The sequence below is a fragment of the Bufo bufo genome, chromosome 3 (assembly GCF_905171765.1).
Source record: "Bufo bufo chromosome 3, aBufBuf1.1, whole genome shotgun sequence".
Taxonomy (NCBI): Eukaryota; Metazoa; Chordata; class Amphibia; order Anura; family Bufonidae; genus Bufo; species Bufo bufo.
The window spans coordinates 609,114,137-609,131,121 of record NC_053391.1 but is presented as its reverse complement, the minus strand read 5'-3'; the positions used below and the strand labels follow the sequence as shown (position 1 = coordinate 609,131,121).

At 44.4% G+C, this 16,985-nt stretch overlaps 1 protein-coding gene across 1 annotated transcript; it reads left to right on the top strand.

The window, feature by feature from the left end:
* Nucleotides 1-13,209: 13,209 nt before the first annotated feature.
* LOC120993967 (protein GOLM2-like) lies at nucleotides 13,210-13,689 on the top strand. The gene has a single exon (XM_040422427.1). It carries the CDS (start codon nucleotides 13,210-13,212, stop codon nucleotides 13,687-13,689), a length of 480 nt encoding a protein of 159 aa, XP_040278361.1.
* Nucleotides 13,690-16,985: the final 3,296 nt, after the last annotated feature.

Below are 16,985 nucleotides of genomic sequence, written 5' to 3'. Positions count from 1 at the left end.
TATAAAAAAATATTTAAAAAATCAGACTGATGTACCAGCCCTGAAAAGGGCTTTTTGGGGTGCTGTCAGGACGCTGTCCTTACAGCAGATGAGTCTGTGGACACAGAACACTGCCCTATCTAACGCTTTCCCTATTGAATCAGCAGCAGCAGCAGCAGCACTGTCCCTCCTCTCACTGAGAATGCAGCTTCCGAATGAATCTAAAATGGATGCTGTCCAGGAGGTGGGAGGGTCTGGGAGGAAGGGTCTGCTGCTGATTGGCTGGAATGTGTCTGTTGACTGTGAGGTACAGGGTCAAAGTTTACTCAATGATGGTGTATAGGGGGCGGACCGAACATCGCATATGTTCGCCCGCCGCGGCGAACGCGAACAAGCTATGTTCGCCGGGAACTATTTGCCGGCAAACTATTCGGGACATCTCTACACTCCAATACACCCTTTGTTACACATAAAGGAGGGCATCATACACAGCCTTCAAATTATATGCGAGGGCCTTCAGGTGAGCTGACCCTGTAGAAAAATTATATGTGAGGGCCTGCTGGTGAGCTGACCCTCTAAAAAATTATATGCGAGGGCCTGCTGGTGAGCTGACACTGTACAACATTATATGCGAGGGCCTGCTGGTGAGCTGACCCTGTAAAACATTGTAGGTGAGGGCCTGCTGGTGAGCTGACACTGTAAAACATTATATGTGAGGGCCTGCTGGTGAGCTAACCCTCTAAAAAATTATATGCGAGGGCGTTCAGGTGAGCTGGGACCTCATGCTGTGCACGTTGGGTCACAGCACAGCTCATGTCAGGAAGAAGAAGAGCTTTGGATGTGAGGAGCGGTGGCGTTGTCCGGAGAAGTAGTAAGTCGATTTTTTATTTATCTGATGTGAGAATAGGGGTCATTCACATGGAGGTCTGATCTGAGGTCTAATTGGGGGACTTATTGAGGTGTAATCTGAGGTCTGATTGAGGGTTATTCACATGGAAGTCTGATCTGAGGTCTGATTGGGGGACTTATTAACATTTGGGGTCTGAGCTGAGGTCTGATGAAAAATATATATTTTTATTATTTTCCTCCTCTAAAACCTAGGTGTGTCATATGGGCAGATGCGTCTCTGAACCCGGACAACCCCTTTAAAGGGGTTGTCCAGCATAATTACAAAACAAATGGCAGACAACAGTGTGTTAAAAAATAAAAATAAAGAAAGACCTTATTCACTTTTCAAGATGCCCTCAGTTTCAGTTCCATGGCTCCCGCCAGCCCCAGACAGGAAGTTACGGGGGCCCGTTCTTGGTCACGAGACTGCAGCAGTCAATCAATGACCTCAGCGGTCACTTGTGCAAGAACAGCACATCACTGCTGAGTCTCAGTGGTATCATAGCTGCAGCGGTTATGTAACCAAGGAGTCCTGGTCAATTCTGGTCCACCAGCAGCTGTGCCCTGGAATGGAGGGCATTTAGAAAGGGGAGCAAGCTGTTTTTATTAAATTTATGCTGGACACAATGACATTAATGAATCCATAATTCTACTGAAGATAATCTAAAGCACCTTCATAAAATATCATCAAATTCAAATAATAATAATAATTGAATCATATTAGACTGAATAACCATCTTTACCAAGCAAAAGTTGGGGGATCAAACCCCCACAAACAGAGACTACGACTTGGGAGAAAGGGCGGGGTCCTGGTTTAGCATGGGCCAATCAGATTACATCTTAGAGGATCCAGCGCTGCTCTGTTGTTTTGGCGCTGTATGATGAGATAATTGGTAAAAATAAATAAAGAGATGCTAAAACACTGCAGTCGCTTGGTCATCTCATACAGCCTTATGAGAAATAAAGTTTTGGAAAACGTGGCGTGCTTGTAGAAATTAAAACTTGTACTGACTAACAATAAAATGCTTCCATCAATTCATTTCATAGAGAAGTGACTCAGTGCTTATTGTTAAGAGAAGTCAGAGCTGCTCCACACAGAGCATTCGAGAAGCTGATCGGCTGCTAAGCAACATTGCAAACTTTAGCACCAAGCAGTTAGTCATTGACAACTCAGGGAGATACTTTATCACAGTGCCATAATGCTGTTTTTATAAGGCTATAATTTCCAGAGTGAATTTCCAGCTGGGCTTCAAAACTATAAAATAAGGCACTTTAGATTGCAGGGTTCAGAAACACTTGAGACAGACCCCCTTTTTTCATATTGTCCACATCCAATACATGCAGGTGAAAAAAATAAATACTCACACCCAAGTACAAATATCCTGGTGATTTTAAGGATCCGTAGACTCCCTTTAAAGGGAACCTTAGCCAGGATTTTGTGTATAGAGCTGAGGACATGGGTTGCTAGATGGGCGCTAGCACATCCACAGTACCCAGTCCCCATAGCTCTGTGTGCTTTTATTGTGAAAAATAAAACAATTTGATACATATGCAAATTAACCTGAGAAGTCCTGTCCCAGAGATGAGTCCAGCGTGAAGGAGCCCAGCACTGCCCCGCATCGCCCCGCATCCTCAGATTCTCCTCCTTGCTCCCCGACGTCAGAAGGCTAGAGCGCCATAATCTCACCATGTGTGAGCTAGCGCATGGTCAGTTCCTTCCCTGAGGCTGATGCCAGCACAGGGAAGGAACACTATGACGACACTGCGCATGCGCTAGCTCGCGCATCGCGAGATTACGGCGCCCTAGCTTTCTGACATCGGGGAGCAAGGAGGAGATTCTGAGGATGCGGGGCAGTGCTGGGCTCCTTCACGCTGGACTCATCTCAGGGACAGGACTCATCTCAGGTTAATTTGCATATGTATCAAATCAGTTTTTTAACACAATAAAAGCACACAGAGCATTAGGGACTGGGTATTGCGGATGTGCTAGCGGCAATCTAGCAACCCATGTCCGCAGCTCTATACCCAAAATCCCGGTGACAGATTCCCTTTAATACAGTCAGGGGCGGACTGGAAAATTCTCCAGCGGGCCATTGCCCAGTGGGCCACCTAAGCCCTCCTGATGGCTGCAGACCAGGGACATAACAATCTGACGTTTTCAGCATCAATTAATGCTAGGAGCATCAGGTGCTTATGCAAATAACTGGCGGCCACAGGTGCAAGCCTGCATTCAACTCTATCGCTATCCTCAGGATAGTAATACAGTTAAATACTGTGGTATTTGGTTCTGCTGGAATGGTATGTTGTTCTGCACTATGGTATTTGGTTCTGCTGGAATGGTATGTTGTTCTGCACTATGGTATTTGGTTCTGCTGGGGTGGCATGTTGTGCTGCACTATGGTATTTGGTTCTCCTGGGGTGGCATGTTGTTCTGCACTATGGTATTTGGTTCTGCTGGGGTGGCATGTTGTGCTGCACTTTGGTATTTGGTTCTGCTGGAATGGTATGTTGTTCTGCACTATGGTATTTAGTTCTGCTGGGGTGGCATGTTGTGCTGCACTACGGTATTGCTGGCCTCACCTACTTCTGTAGTTTCTGCCTACTTATGTTGGCCCCACCTTCTGTCAGTTTGGACCCCCCTTAAAACATGAAATCACTTTTAGTTTTTTTTTTCCAGAGGCACTTTAAGTTTTTAGTCCACCCAAATACAGTACAGTACATCACAAGGTAAGCAATTCAGTTACTTTATGTTCTGCAGTGCAATAGCTACAGTATATGCACACAAATGAACTATATTACCATTATTAGGCTGCTTCCGCAGATAGGTTTTTGGTGGTGTTTTTCTGTACTTTTGTGTTTTGTATGGCCTTTTTTTAGATGTTAACTGAAGCTCTATGGGAAATATGAAGTTAAGGACACACAAGCATTTATTTATATTTTTTGCTACTGTAGCTGCTGTAGCGCTCTGTGTTTTTGTTTTCAAATTACCTTCTCTATAGGGGAAATGAAGAAAATGCTAGTGGCAAGTCACACTGAGAGACATTTATCAGCCTATTTACACCACTATTGTGGCATAAATAAATAGAAAATTATGGTGCATGCCATATGTGCACCATAATTTGCAACTTTTTTAGCTTCTCGCCACTTTTCTGAAGTGGAAAGAAAAGGTGCAGGGATTCACAGGAGGGGGCAGGGACTTGTGCAGCCCTCCAGATTTACTATAACTTACACAAGAAACTGGGATAGGTTATAGCTGAAGTCCACGCCAGCCCCTAGCTGCCATAGACCAGTGGAGTTACAAGGGGGTGTGGGGGGTGCAGTCCGCCCCGGGTGTCGGCTATCAAGGGGTTGCCAGAAACAATGAGCACTTATATCAATACAGATGGAAGCACTCATTGCTGGAGCACTGGGGAGCTGCGGTCCTGTCACTCACTGACAGCTCAGCTCCCCCCGCTCCTTCTTCTCTTCAGGCCGGCGGCACACAGAATGGCGAAGCAGGAAGACTTCTCCCTGCTCCACCATTCAGCCTACAAACACAGATCACGCTGCTGGCCTGTGTGGGAGGAGCCTGAAGCCTGGAAATCTGCCTGTGCTCCTTCTACACAGGGCTGCAGAGCGATCTGTGTCTGCAGGGGGAGAGCTGGATCTGAGCATCAGGAAAGGGGCAAGGTGAGTAGTTAGTTTTTTTGTTTTTGTTTTATTGACACAGAGGGAGCACAGCGGGCATTACTACTATGAAGGGGGCATAGAGGTCATTACTATTGTGAAGGGGGCATAGAGGTCATTACTATTGTCAAGGGGGCGCAGAGGACATTACTACTGTGAAGGGGGCACACAGAGCAATACTACTGTGAAGGGGGCACCAAGGGCTTTACTACTGTGAATGGGGCACAGAGGGCATTACTATTGTGAAGGAGGCACAGATAGGGCATTACTACTGCTGTGAAAGAGGCACCGAGAGGGCATAACTACTGTGAGGGGGGGTGCACAATGAGGGCATAACAACTGTGAAGGGGGCACAATGAAGGGATAAGTATTCTAAGAGGGGCACAATGTGGGGCATAACTACTGTGAAGGTTATACAACGAGGGCATAAATATTGAGGGGGCACAATGTGGATATTATTAGGGGGCACATATCTGGACATAACCATAACTACTGTGAAGGTTGTACAATGAGGGCAATACTACTGTGAGTGGGCACATTTTTTTTTGGGGGGGGGGCCGAGAAAGGACCATCCCCGGGTGCCAAACACTTCAGGCACACCATTGCAGTAGACTTCAGTTTCTGGCGCAAAGAGCGACAGAAATGCACCTAACTTATTAAGAGGCCTCTTAATATATTAGGCACATCTAACTCTAGTGCACAGGGGATCAAGACTCGTGTATGGGAAACAACCCTTCTTTTTGCAAAAAACTCCAGGAAAAAAACCCACAAAAAACACAATAAAAAACGCAGGTGGCCAATAATACTTGCTCGTGCCTATTCTGGTGTTTTTTCTTCTTCTTTGTTTTGTTTTTTACTGGTAGCCAAATTCATGTGTGTAATGAAGGACCCTTATGCTATGATGACAATAGATGCCTTAGTCACTCCATTCAACTGTCAGCAAATAATAATGTGATGTTTGTATAATCAGCACATTCTAATCAGAATACTCCCATCATGCACGGTTGTGTATTACCATTGGAAATGTAGGTTACGTGTAAGCAGCCACCGACTCCATAATGGGAGGTGGCGGTAGTACAATGTGATTGACAATGGCCGTGAGGCATTGTGAATGGATGGCAGGGAGGCATTGTGCTTGCAGCTGGATTCTGGAGGTAGGGCTCCTTTTGCAGCAGTTGGGTAGTACCGTATGATAAAAACACCCAGATGCTGCAGAATCTCTTATTTAAGAGCGAATGGAAGCCTTCATGTCAATGACTCACTGACGCAGAATCGTCTCACACATCTGCTGCTGCAGATCTTCTTCTTGAAAAAGAAAAAGAACATTCTTGTCGGCATCTAATAGTCTGTATGATTTACAGCGCAGTGTAAATGATTTCATAAATAACAAATGATCCATAAATAGCTCAATAACGAATTAATACGCCTGTGCAGGATCTTATTTCTCTCTTCTAGCAGCCCACCTTCACATATTCTGCAGGGCTGCTAAGCAACCGCTTGATTGCTAGTCTGAATGATCACCACCCCGGTAAATGTAGCTACGTCTATGGAAGCAGCCATGACAAGTCAGATTTGCTGTGCAATATACTGTCTCCCCCGAGCTACATGTACACTGCCATATTCTGTAGCTCTCTCACGCTCAGGCAAGTGAAGAGTAAGGATGAGAATAGCACTTCAGATCGAGCAGCTTCAAAAGGAACAAAATGTGTATACGATGCTGTGTGCGATAGGTTTCAACTAGAGACGTGCAAATTGGTTTAAAAATTTGGAAATTCTACCTAAACGTTGTGGGGTAATTTTTAAGGAATCTCTGCACCACCAAATTCAGCACATGCGCCAGGCAAGGGATGTGCGTCAAACCGGCTAGTCCCAGAGCTGCTACGAGATTTCGCCCATTATCGCACACAACCTGGCCGGGCTTGAGGCTGACTGGCACAAACCACTCATCGGTCTGTTGTTCAAGGCCCGTCCACAGCTCCTGCGCGGTGTGGGGTTTGTCCCCCAAACAGATAAGTTTTAAAACTGCTTGCTGTCGTTTACTCCTGGCTGTGCTGAAGTTGGTGGTGAAGGTGTTACGCTGACCGGATGAGGAGCTGGTAGAGGATGAGGAAGCAGAGTAGGAGGAGGAAGCAACAGGAGGCAAACTGAAGCGCCCTGCAATCCTCGGTGGTGGAAGGACATGCGCCAAACTGCTATCCGCCTCAGGCCCAGCCGCCACTGCATTTACCCAGTGTGCTGTTATGGAGATATAACGGCCCTAACCGTGCTTACTAGTCCACGTATCCGTAGTCAGGTGCACCTTGCCACAGATGGCGTTGCCCAGTGCACAGAATTAAAGATTTCTTTGCCCAAAATGGCTGTATTTCAAATGGCTGTATTTCAAATGCCTGAATCAAACCCCTGCAAGCTTGAGGAAGGCTCTTGTGAGCCGAAACGTCGCAAGTTTGCCATACTATGGGTGAATAAAAACCTTCACTTCACTACTACTCCGGAGTGCAGTCCTACTTTTTCGTCTTTATATTATTGGGTACTGCCATTACCCTACGTTGGACCTTGCACCCGCATCTGAGTTGGTGCTCCCGCTGGACTTTTTTCTTCTATATATATATATATATATATATATATAAAATCAATAGTACTCACTTTACTGGGGAGGATGTTTGTCAGATAGAACTCAAGACACCTCCAGACAGAGCCCCCCGGCCAGATTCACGTGTAGGAAGGTAGAAAAGACGGCAGGAGGCCCAGCTTCTGGTCAATATTTCATTTATTCATTAAAAACTCACAGCTCACGCAACGTGTTTTGGGGGTCAATACAAACTAGCCCTTTTCCTCAGGAGTAATAAAATATAAATATATACACTAAAATATTCACTTACAATTCATATATATACACATTTAGGGCTTAAATAGCCATGTGCATGGTTCACAGGAAACTTTGTACCAGAAGTGGTGTTAGAAGCACGCCACTTCCGGCCCTAGAACGCACGAAGTGAAACGCATGGGAGCGTTAGCAGTTAGCAATAACAGTGTGACCCATGTGCACTAGAAGTTGTCGTAGAGCAATAACCTCCATATCAAGTAACTGGGGGAGTTGGGAAATAATAATAATATTAATTGATTGACAACCCTCCCAATAGAGCCATATGGGGGGCGTGACTAAAGTTTGCATTCCACTGTGGAACGCATTTATTTCTATTTCTGACACAGCTCAAATACCCGCACCTTGTATATAATTAGAAATCAATACATATACACACATTTAAAAAATGAAAAAAATAAAATAGATATATATGTGAAAAGAAGCTCCTTGCGTTCCACGCTGTAACGCACCAATGAAAGTACTCCAAACTGGAACGCAAAAACAGACAGAGGAAACTGGGTAATCAAAAAGAGCATATACTGTCAGAAGGATAATATACCATAGATCTAGAATCCGTTACCATGAAGAATATATCCAAAAGGGATGCATTACAAGGAGGATCATAAAAAAGGATTATGATAATAAATACATATATTATTAAAAATAAACATACATTCATAAATATCTATATATATGAAAAATGAAAGGGGGGGGGGGAATAAAAGCTAAAATGGCCAAACCAGACGCTAATCCTAAAAAATAGATGAATAAATGATTATCGGATCTAGACGTCCTGAAGGATGACCTTCACTAAATTCTGAAAATCAATAGCTACTGTATTAGCTATTCCTTATTCTTTAAAACACATGGACGATCAATAGTTGGTATATTCAAGGGATTCATTCAAACCAAATAGTGTAATGGTATTTAATCAGGATATCCAAAACATTTTCTTGCAACAGAGCAATTGATACGAATGCGGTACCCATTCAATAGGGGTTACTCGTAAGGAAGTGGGATCACCATCTTGAAATGATGCATAGTGGCGTGAGACACTATGGGTCATTATTTTTCTGGTAATATTTGAACGGTGTTGATTCATCACGTAAGGTCTGGGTGGTTCGTCCCACATAGAGGAGATCACATGGGCACCGTAACAAATATATAACATTGGTCGTCCCACAATCCATCTTATGGCGAATTTTAAACGTTTCTTTATTGTGGGGGATAGTGATTTTTTTTGTGTTGTGAGTAATGATAGTACAACATTTACATCTCCTGGTTTTACACTTAAAGGTTCATATATTCTTCTCCTTCCTCACTGAGGTGTCTACGCTTTTGAAACCAACATTCAGTTTGGGACAGGAGGGGGCTACCAGATTCTTCAAGGTTTTTGCTTTGTTAAAAATGATAGTAGGAGCCCTAGAAATGATTTTCCCTAAGATAGGATCTTTAAAGGATAACTGTCACCTTTGGACCCTAATTTCAATTTTCATATATGTAGTTACTATTACCCTGATATTCCAGAATCATTAACTATTAGACTTACTTACCCCATATTTCATAAGATCTAGCCCTTAGCAAAACTGCAATTTCCTTATTTAGTTAAGATGGCCCCTGATGACTCATCCTGAAGCTAATCCAGCCTGCGCTCACTACCCACAATGCATTGAGCTCCTCGTGCACTAGCTTCTGCACCTCAACCAATAGGTGCTCTCCATACGTAACCCTTTCATGACCAAGGGTCATTGATGCCCCAGTGTCCAGGTCAAAATTTACAAATCTGACATGTGTCACTTTATGTGGTAATTGCTTTGGAACACTTTTATTTATCCAAGCCATTCTGAGATTGTTTTCTCATGACATATTGTACTTCATGATAGTCATAAATTTGAGTCAATATATTTCACCTTTATTTATGAAAAAATCCAAAATTTATCAAAAATTTTGAACAAAAAATTCACAGTTTTCAAAATTTCTATTTCTCTGCTTCTAAAACAGAAAGTCATACCTAATAAAATATTTATTACTTAACATTTCCCATATGTCTACTTTATGTTGGCATCATTTTGGAAATGTCATTTTATTTTTTTAGGACGTTAGAAGGCTTAGAAGTTTAGAAGCAATTCTTCAAATTTAAAAGAAAATTTCCAAAACCCCCTTTTTAAGGACCAGTTCAGGTTTGAAGTCACTTTGTGGGGCTTACATAGTGTTAACCCACCATAAATGACCCCCTTGTAGAAACTACACCCCTCAAGTTACTCAAAACTGATTTTACAAACTTTGTTAACCCTTTAGGTGTTCCACAAGAATTACAGGAAAATGGAGATGAAATTTCTAAATTTCACTTTTTTGGTAGATTTTCCATTTTATTACATTTTTTCTGCGGTTTACAGAAACACCCCACATGTGGTCATAAACTGATGTAAGGGCACACGGCAGGGCGCAGAAGGAAAGGAACGCCGTATGGTTTTTGGAAGGCAGAATTTGCTAAACTGGTTTTAGATGCCATGTCCCATTTAAAGCCTCCCTGATGCACACTTACAGTAGAAAATCCCAAAAAGTGACCCTATTTTGGAAACTAGGGGATAAGGTGCCAGTTTTATTGGTACTATTTTGGGGTACATATAATTTTTAATTGCTCTATATTAAGTTTTTTGTGAGGCAAGGTAACTGAAAAATGGCTGTTTTGGCACAGTGTTTTCTTTTTTTTTACAAGATTCATCTGACAGGGTAGATCATGTGCTATTTTTATAGAGCAGGTTGTTACGGACGCAATGATATCAAATATGTCTACTTTGTTTGTTTCAGTTTTACATAATAAAGCAATTTTGAAAAATAAATTATGTTTTTGTGTGTCCATTTTCTGAACGCCATATGTTTTTTATTTTTCTGCCGATCGTCTTGTGCAGGGGCTCGTTTTTGCAGAAAGAGTTGAGGTTTTTATTGGTACCATTTTTGGGTACATAGGATTTTTTGATCATTCATTATTACACTTTAGGGCTCTTTCACACTTGCGTTGTCCGGATCCGGCATGTACTCCACTTGCCGGAATTACACTCCGGATCCGGAAAAACGCAAGTGTACTGAAAGCATTTGAAGACGGAACCGTCTTCCAAATGCTTTCAGTGTTACTATGGCACCCAGGACGCTATTAAAGTCCTGGTTGCCATAGTAGTAGTGGGGAGCGGGGGAGCGGTATACTTACAGTCCGTGCGGCTCCCGGGGCGCTCCAGAATGACGTCAGAGCGCCCCATGCGCATGGATGACGTGTCCATGTGATCACATGATCCATGCGCTTGGGGCGCCCTGACGTCACTCTGGAGCGCCCGGGGAGCCGCACGGACGGTAAGTACACTGCTCCCCCGCTCCCCACTACACTTACCATGGCTGTCAGGACTTTAGCGTCCCGGCAGCCATGGTAACCACTCTGAAAAAGCTAAATGTCGGCTCCGGCAATGCGCCGAAACGACGTTTAGCTTAAGGCCGGATCCGGATCAATGCCTTCCAATGGGCATTAATTCCGGATCCGGCCTTGCGGCAAGTGTTCCGGATTTTTGGCCGGAGCAAAAAGCGCAGCATGCTGCGGTATTTTCTCCGGCCAACAAACGTTCCGTACCGGAACTGAAGACATCCTGATGCATCCTGAACGGATTACTCTCCATTCAGAATGCATTAGGATAATCCTGATCAGGATTCTTCCGGCATAGAGCCCCGACGACGGAACTCTATGCCGGAAGACAATAACGCAGGTGTGAAAGAGCCCTTATGGGGCAAGGTGACCAAAAAATTTGCTGTTTTGGAACAGTTTTTATTTATTTATCTTTACAGCGTTTATCTGAGGGGTTCGGGCATGTGACAGTTTTATATAGCAGATCGTTATGGACGTGGCAATACCTAATATGTATACTTTTTCTTATTTATTTAAGTTTTACACAATAATAGCATTTCTGAAACCAAAAAAATGATGTTTTAGTGTCTCCATAGTCTGAGAGCCATAGCTTTTTTATTTTTTGGGCGATTGTCTTAAATAGGGTATCATTTTTTGCGGGATGAGGTGACGGTTTGATTGGTACTATTTTGGGGGTCATAAGCCTTTTTGATCACTTGCTGTTGCACTTTTTGTGATGTAAGGTGACAAAAATTGCTTTTTTTACACAGTTTTTTTTTTTTTTTTTATGGTGTTTATCGGACGGGGTCTATCATGTGATATATTTATAGAGACGGTCGTTACGGACGCGGTGATACCTAATATGTGTATTTTTATTTTATTTTTTTATAGGAAAGGGCAATTTATTTTTTTAATTTTACATTTTTATTTATTTATTTATTTTTACTTTTATTATTTTCACTTTTTTTTATTAAGTCTCTCTTGGATCTTGAAGATCCAGTGGGGTTGATGGCTGTACTATACTTTGCAATGCGCTTGCATTGCAAAGTATAATACAATCAGATGCCCTGTAGGTGGCAACAGCGGACGCTTTTGCAAAGCGTCCGGTTGCCATGTCAACCATCGGGCGCTGCCATCGCAGCGCGGCAGCCCCGATGGTGGTGAGAGGGAGCCCCCTCCCTCTATTAACCCCATGGATGCCGCTGCCGCGGCATCTATGGGGTTACGGCAGAGTGTCAGCATAGAGCTGACACTCTCTGCTGATGGAGGCGGCTCAGGAATGGAGCCGCCGCCATCACACACAGCAGGTGGACCGCACGGCATGGGGGCAGCCTTGAAAAGGGGGGCAGGGGGGGTTGGGCGGGTTCGGCCAGCATTGAGGGGCAGCGCAAATGGGGGCAGGAGGCGGACCGCATCAGGGCACTGGGCAGGCTGCAGAAATGTGGATGGGAGCGGGGGGGGGGGAAACTTCATAAGAGGCAGGCGGGGACAAGGGGGGGGCTTGGCGTACAGATCGGGGGGCACAGATCGGGGGGGCAGAGCGCAGATTAGAGCCTGAAACCGGCATTTTTTCACTGCCGCGATCCGATTGGTTAGTCTACACAGACTAACCAATCGCATCGATTGCCGGCAAGGGGCCATTCTGATTGGTCCTTGCCGGCATTACTGAACTGTATGCTGTCCGTGACAGCACCAGGGCAGGGGCAGAAGCTTTAATCCAAGCACTTTGCAGCGCTTGGATTAAAGAGCTGCCATGACGTCTATACACGTGGTAGCTGCACGGGGTATGTGCAGCTATCACGTATATATACGGATTGCGGTCGTGAAGGGGTTAAACACGCCCCCCTCCTGCTATCACATACACTTTAGGAACATCCCCCTCCCCTAAACAGTGCCATCCACAGATCCCCCCTCAAAAGTGCCACCCACAGATCCCCCCCTAAACAGTGCCATCCACAGATCCCCCCTAAAAAGTAACATCCACAAATCCCCCCCTAAACAGTGCCATCCACAGATCCCCCCCTAAAAAGTAACATCCACAGATCCCCCTCCATGACACTCACAGGAGGGCATTTATTAACTGTAATCTGTATCTTTAACTTTAATCATCGCTCATCTCTTTACTTTGATACCTTACTCTCAGCTCCGGTAACAGCAGGCAGTGCGGGCAGCACTCACTCACTGACGTCACGTGCCTGCTCCTCCCACTAGGCGGCGCAGGCGCGTGACGTCAGTGAGTGAGCGCCGCCCGTACTGCCTGCTGTTACCGGAGCTGAGAGTAAGGTATCAAAGTAAAGAGATGAGAGATGATTAAAGTTAAAGTTACAGACTCAGCTCACCAGCTGTCACAGCAGGTTTGGCAGCGGCGGAGAAGGGAGAAAGATGGTGTGACATCGGACAGGGCTAGGCCGAGGGCGCGATCATGGTAGGCTTTGGAGCCCCGCGGCATACAGGCCGGCTGCCCCCCTTTGTGTTGGTGGCGTTGTTAGTGGTGATCGCCCTCCTGGCCTTTAACTACTGGAGTGTGTCTGCCCACCAGGCCGCCTTGCAGGGGGATCTGGCGGCTCTGCAGGAACAGGTTCAGTGCACGGAGGTAGCCCGGAGCCGGCTGGAGAAGCGCCATTCTGAGCTGATTGTGCAGTCGGAGGGCAACCGGTGGCAGCTGGAGCAACGGCTGGGCGTATTTCAGAACATAGGGGATCGACTGCAGGCGCGGGACCTGGAGGCCCAGCGCTGCGAGTTGGACAGGGAGAAGCTGCTGGCTAACGTGTCACTCCAGATGGTAGACATCACTCATCTGAAGGAACAGTTGCATGAACTTCATCAAGAATTTTTGCGACAGGAGAATCAGCTACTTGAGTACAAGAAAAATAATACCCTGCTGCAGAAGGCATCTCTGTGAGATCGTGAAAACTCAGATCCGATTGTATATTCTAACCCCCAGGCAAGCGTCCCCGTCACCATGGGAACGCCTGGGGATTAGAATATCATGAACGCGCACGCACGTAGCAGGGCAGCCTGCTCGTGCGTCTCCAATCCTCCAGCAGATAGATGGACCTCTCCTAGCAACGCAGTTTTAGGTTAGGTGAAAATAGGCGCTATGGGGGACAAATTTAATGATTTTAATGGTTTAGGAAGAATTAATATAAAATTTGAAGATGGCCACTAAGGTGATACTAATAATATATATAAATAATATACACTGCTCAAAAAAATAAAGGGAACACTTAAACAACACAATGTAACTCCAAGTCAATCACACTTCTGTGAAATCAAACTGTCCACTTAGGAAGCAACACTAAGTGACAATCAATTTCACATGCTGTTGTGCAAATGGGATAAACAACAGGTGGAAATTATAAGCAATTAGCAAGACACCCCCAATAAAGGAGTGGTTCTGCAGGTGGTGACCACAGACCACTTCTCAGTTCCTATGCTTCCTGGCTGATGTTTTGGTCACTTTTGAATGCTGGCGGTGCTTTCACTCTAGTGGTAGCATGAGACGGAGTCTACAACCCACACAAGTGGCTCAGGTAGTGCAGCTTATCCAGGATGGCACATCAATGCGAGCTGTGGCAAGAAGGTTTGCTGTGTCTGTCAGCGTAGTGTCCAGAGCATGGAGGCGCTACCAGGAGACAGGCCAGTACATCAGGAGACGTGGAGGAGGCCGTAGGAGGGCAACAACCCAGCAGGACCGCTACCTCCGCCTTTGTGCAAGGAGGAACAGGAGGAGCACTGCCAGAGCCCTGCAAAATGACCTCCAGCAGGCCACAAATGTGCATGTGTCTGCTCAAACGGTCAAAAACAGACTCCATGAGGGTGATATGAGGGCCCGACGTCCACAGGTGGGGGTTGTGCTTACAGCCCAACACCGTGCAGGACGTTTGGCATTTGCCAGAGAACACCAAGATTGGCAAATTCGCCACTGGCGCCCTGTGCTCTTCACAGATGAAAGCAGGTTCACACTGAGCACATGTGACAGACGTGACAGAGTCTGGAGACGCCGTGGAGAACGTTCTGCTGCCTGCAACATCCTCCAGCATGACTGGTTTGGCATTGGGTCAGTAATGGTGTGGGGTGGCATTTCTTTGGAGGGACGCACAGCCCTCTATGTGCTCGCCAGAGGTAGCCTGACTGCCATTAGGTACCGAGAGGAGATCCTCAGACCCCTTGTGAGACTATATGCTGGTGCGGTTGGCCCTGGGTTCCTCCTAATGCAAGACAATGCTAGACCTCATGTGGCTGGAGTGTGTCAGCAGTTCCTACAAGATGAAGGCATTGATGCTATGGACTGGCCCGCCCGTTCCCCAGACCTGAATCCAATTGAGCACATCTGGGACATCATGTCTCGCTCTATCCACCAACGTCACGTTGCACCACAGACTGTCCAGGAGTTGGCAGATGCTTTAGTCCAGGTCTGGGAGGAGATCCCTCAGGAGACCGTCCGCCACCTCATCAGGAGAATGCACAGGCGTTGTAGGGAGGTCATACAGGCACGTGGAGGCCACACACACTACTGAGCCTCATTTTGACTTGTTTTAAGGACATTACATCAAAGTTGGATCAGCTTGTAGTGTGTTTTTTTCCACTTTAATTTTGAGTGTGACTCCAAATCCAGAACTCCATGGGTTGAAAATTTTAAATTCCATTTTTTTTATTTTTGTGTGATTTTGCTGTCAGCACATTCAACTATGTAAAGAACAAAGTATTTCAGATGAATATTTAATTCATTCAGATCTAGGATGTGTTGTTTTTGTGTTCCCTTTATTTTTTTGAGCAGTGTATGACAGTTATACTTTAAGTAAAACTAACCAGTTTTTCTCCAAGATATTTCTGATAAGGTTGTGTTGGGAATTAAATCTAGTTATCAAACTAAAATGATGGATTTCTCTCAATGGTCCTGTTTCAATTATATTATCGATATTACTTCGAGGCACTAGGCTCTCTCTCTGGCTTACTTTAAGGATTCATTCAGTTGACTCTTTTAATAATTGTCGAAGGTATCCTTTATCCTTAAATCTCTTATTAAGTATACCCAATTGATCTCTCATAATCTGATCGTCGGAGCAATTTCTCCTGATCCTCTTCATTTGGCTGAAGGGAATGTTATTTTGCACTTTTGGTGATGACAACTGTTGTAGTCCAAATAACTATTGGCATCTACGCTTTTAAAATGTTTTTTTTGTGGAGATATTTTTGTTATGGGCCGTGAGCTAAAGGTCTAAGAATATTACCTATTTTGGATCACATTCAAGGCTAAAATCAAGGTTACAATCATTGGTGTTGAGTGACCCAATAAATTGGTGAAGTTCACTAACCTCTCCTTGCCAGACAAAAATTATATCGTCGATATATCTACGATAGAATCTGATGTTGGGGTGTGTGAGTAATCCAAATTTTTCTTCAAAAATTCCAATGAATAGGTAAGCATAAGACGGGAGCAAACTTAGTCCCCATTTCTGTCCCCTTAACCTGAATATAAAAAGTATCCTTGAATGTAAAGTAATTGTGATGAAGTATCTTTCTGGGAATTAGGCATAAGTGGATCTTTAGTAAGTGTATAGGATATCGCTGTAATACCTAGGTCATGTCTGATATTACTATACAGGGATCAAACATCAAGTGTCACCCACAGATAGTCATCTTCCCATTGAAAGGGCTGAAGTAACTGAATTAGATGGGATGTATCTGTAAGACATGAAGGAAGTATAGAAACATATTTCTGTAATAGACTGTTAATGTATGCTGAGAGGTTTGAGGTCAAGCAACCTACCCCAGAGATAATGGGTCTTCCAGGGGGGTTAACCATGGACCTGTTGAATTTTTTATAAGAAATAAAACCGTGATATGGATGGGTGTGAATTTTTAGGAAGGCACTTTCTTTTTTATCAATTTTCATATCCACAATCAACAAGTTCAAACAGAGATTTTTTTAAAACCTTAGTCGGATCTTCTTCAATCATTTTATAATATTCTTGATCAGATAGTATTTGCTGGAACTCGGTTAAATAATAGTTAGAATCCATAATAACTACACCACCCCCTTTGTCTGCACTCTTTATCATGATGTTGTTATTTTGAGTATGATGTTTTAAAGCTAATTGTTCACTAGGGGTGACATTATTCTTCTGAAGGATACCAATAGAGATATATTTCCTGTTAAAGTTACTAAAAAAATCCTTAAGGTCCTCCATCACC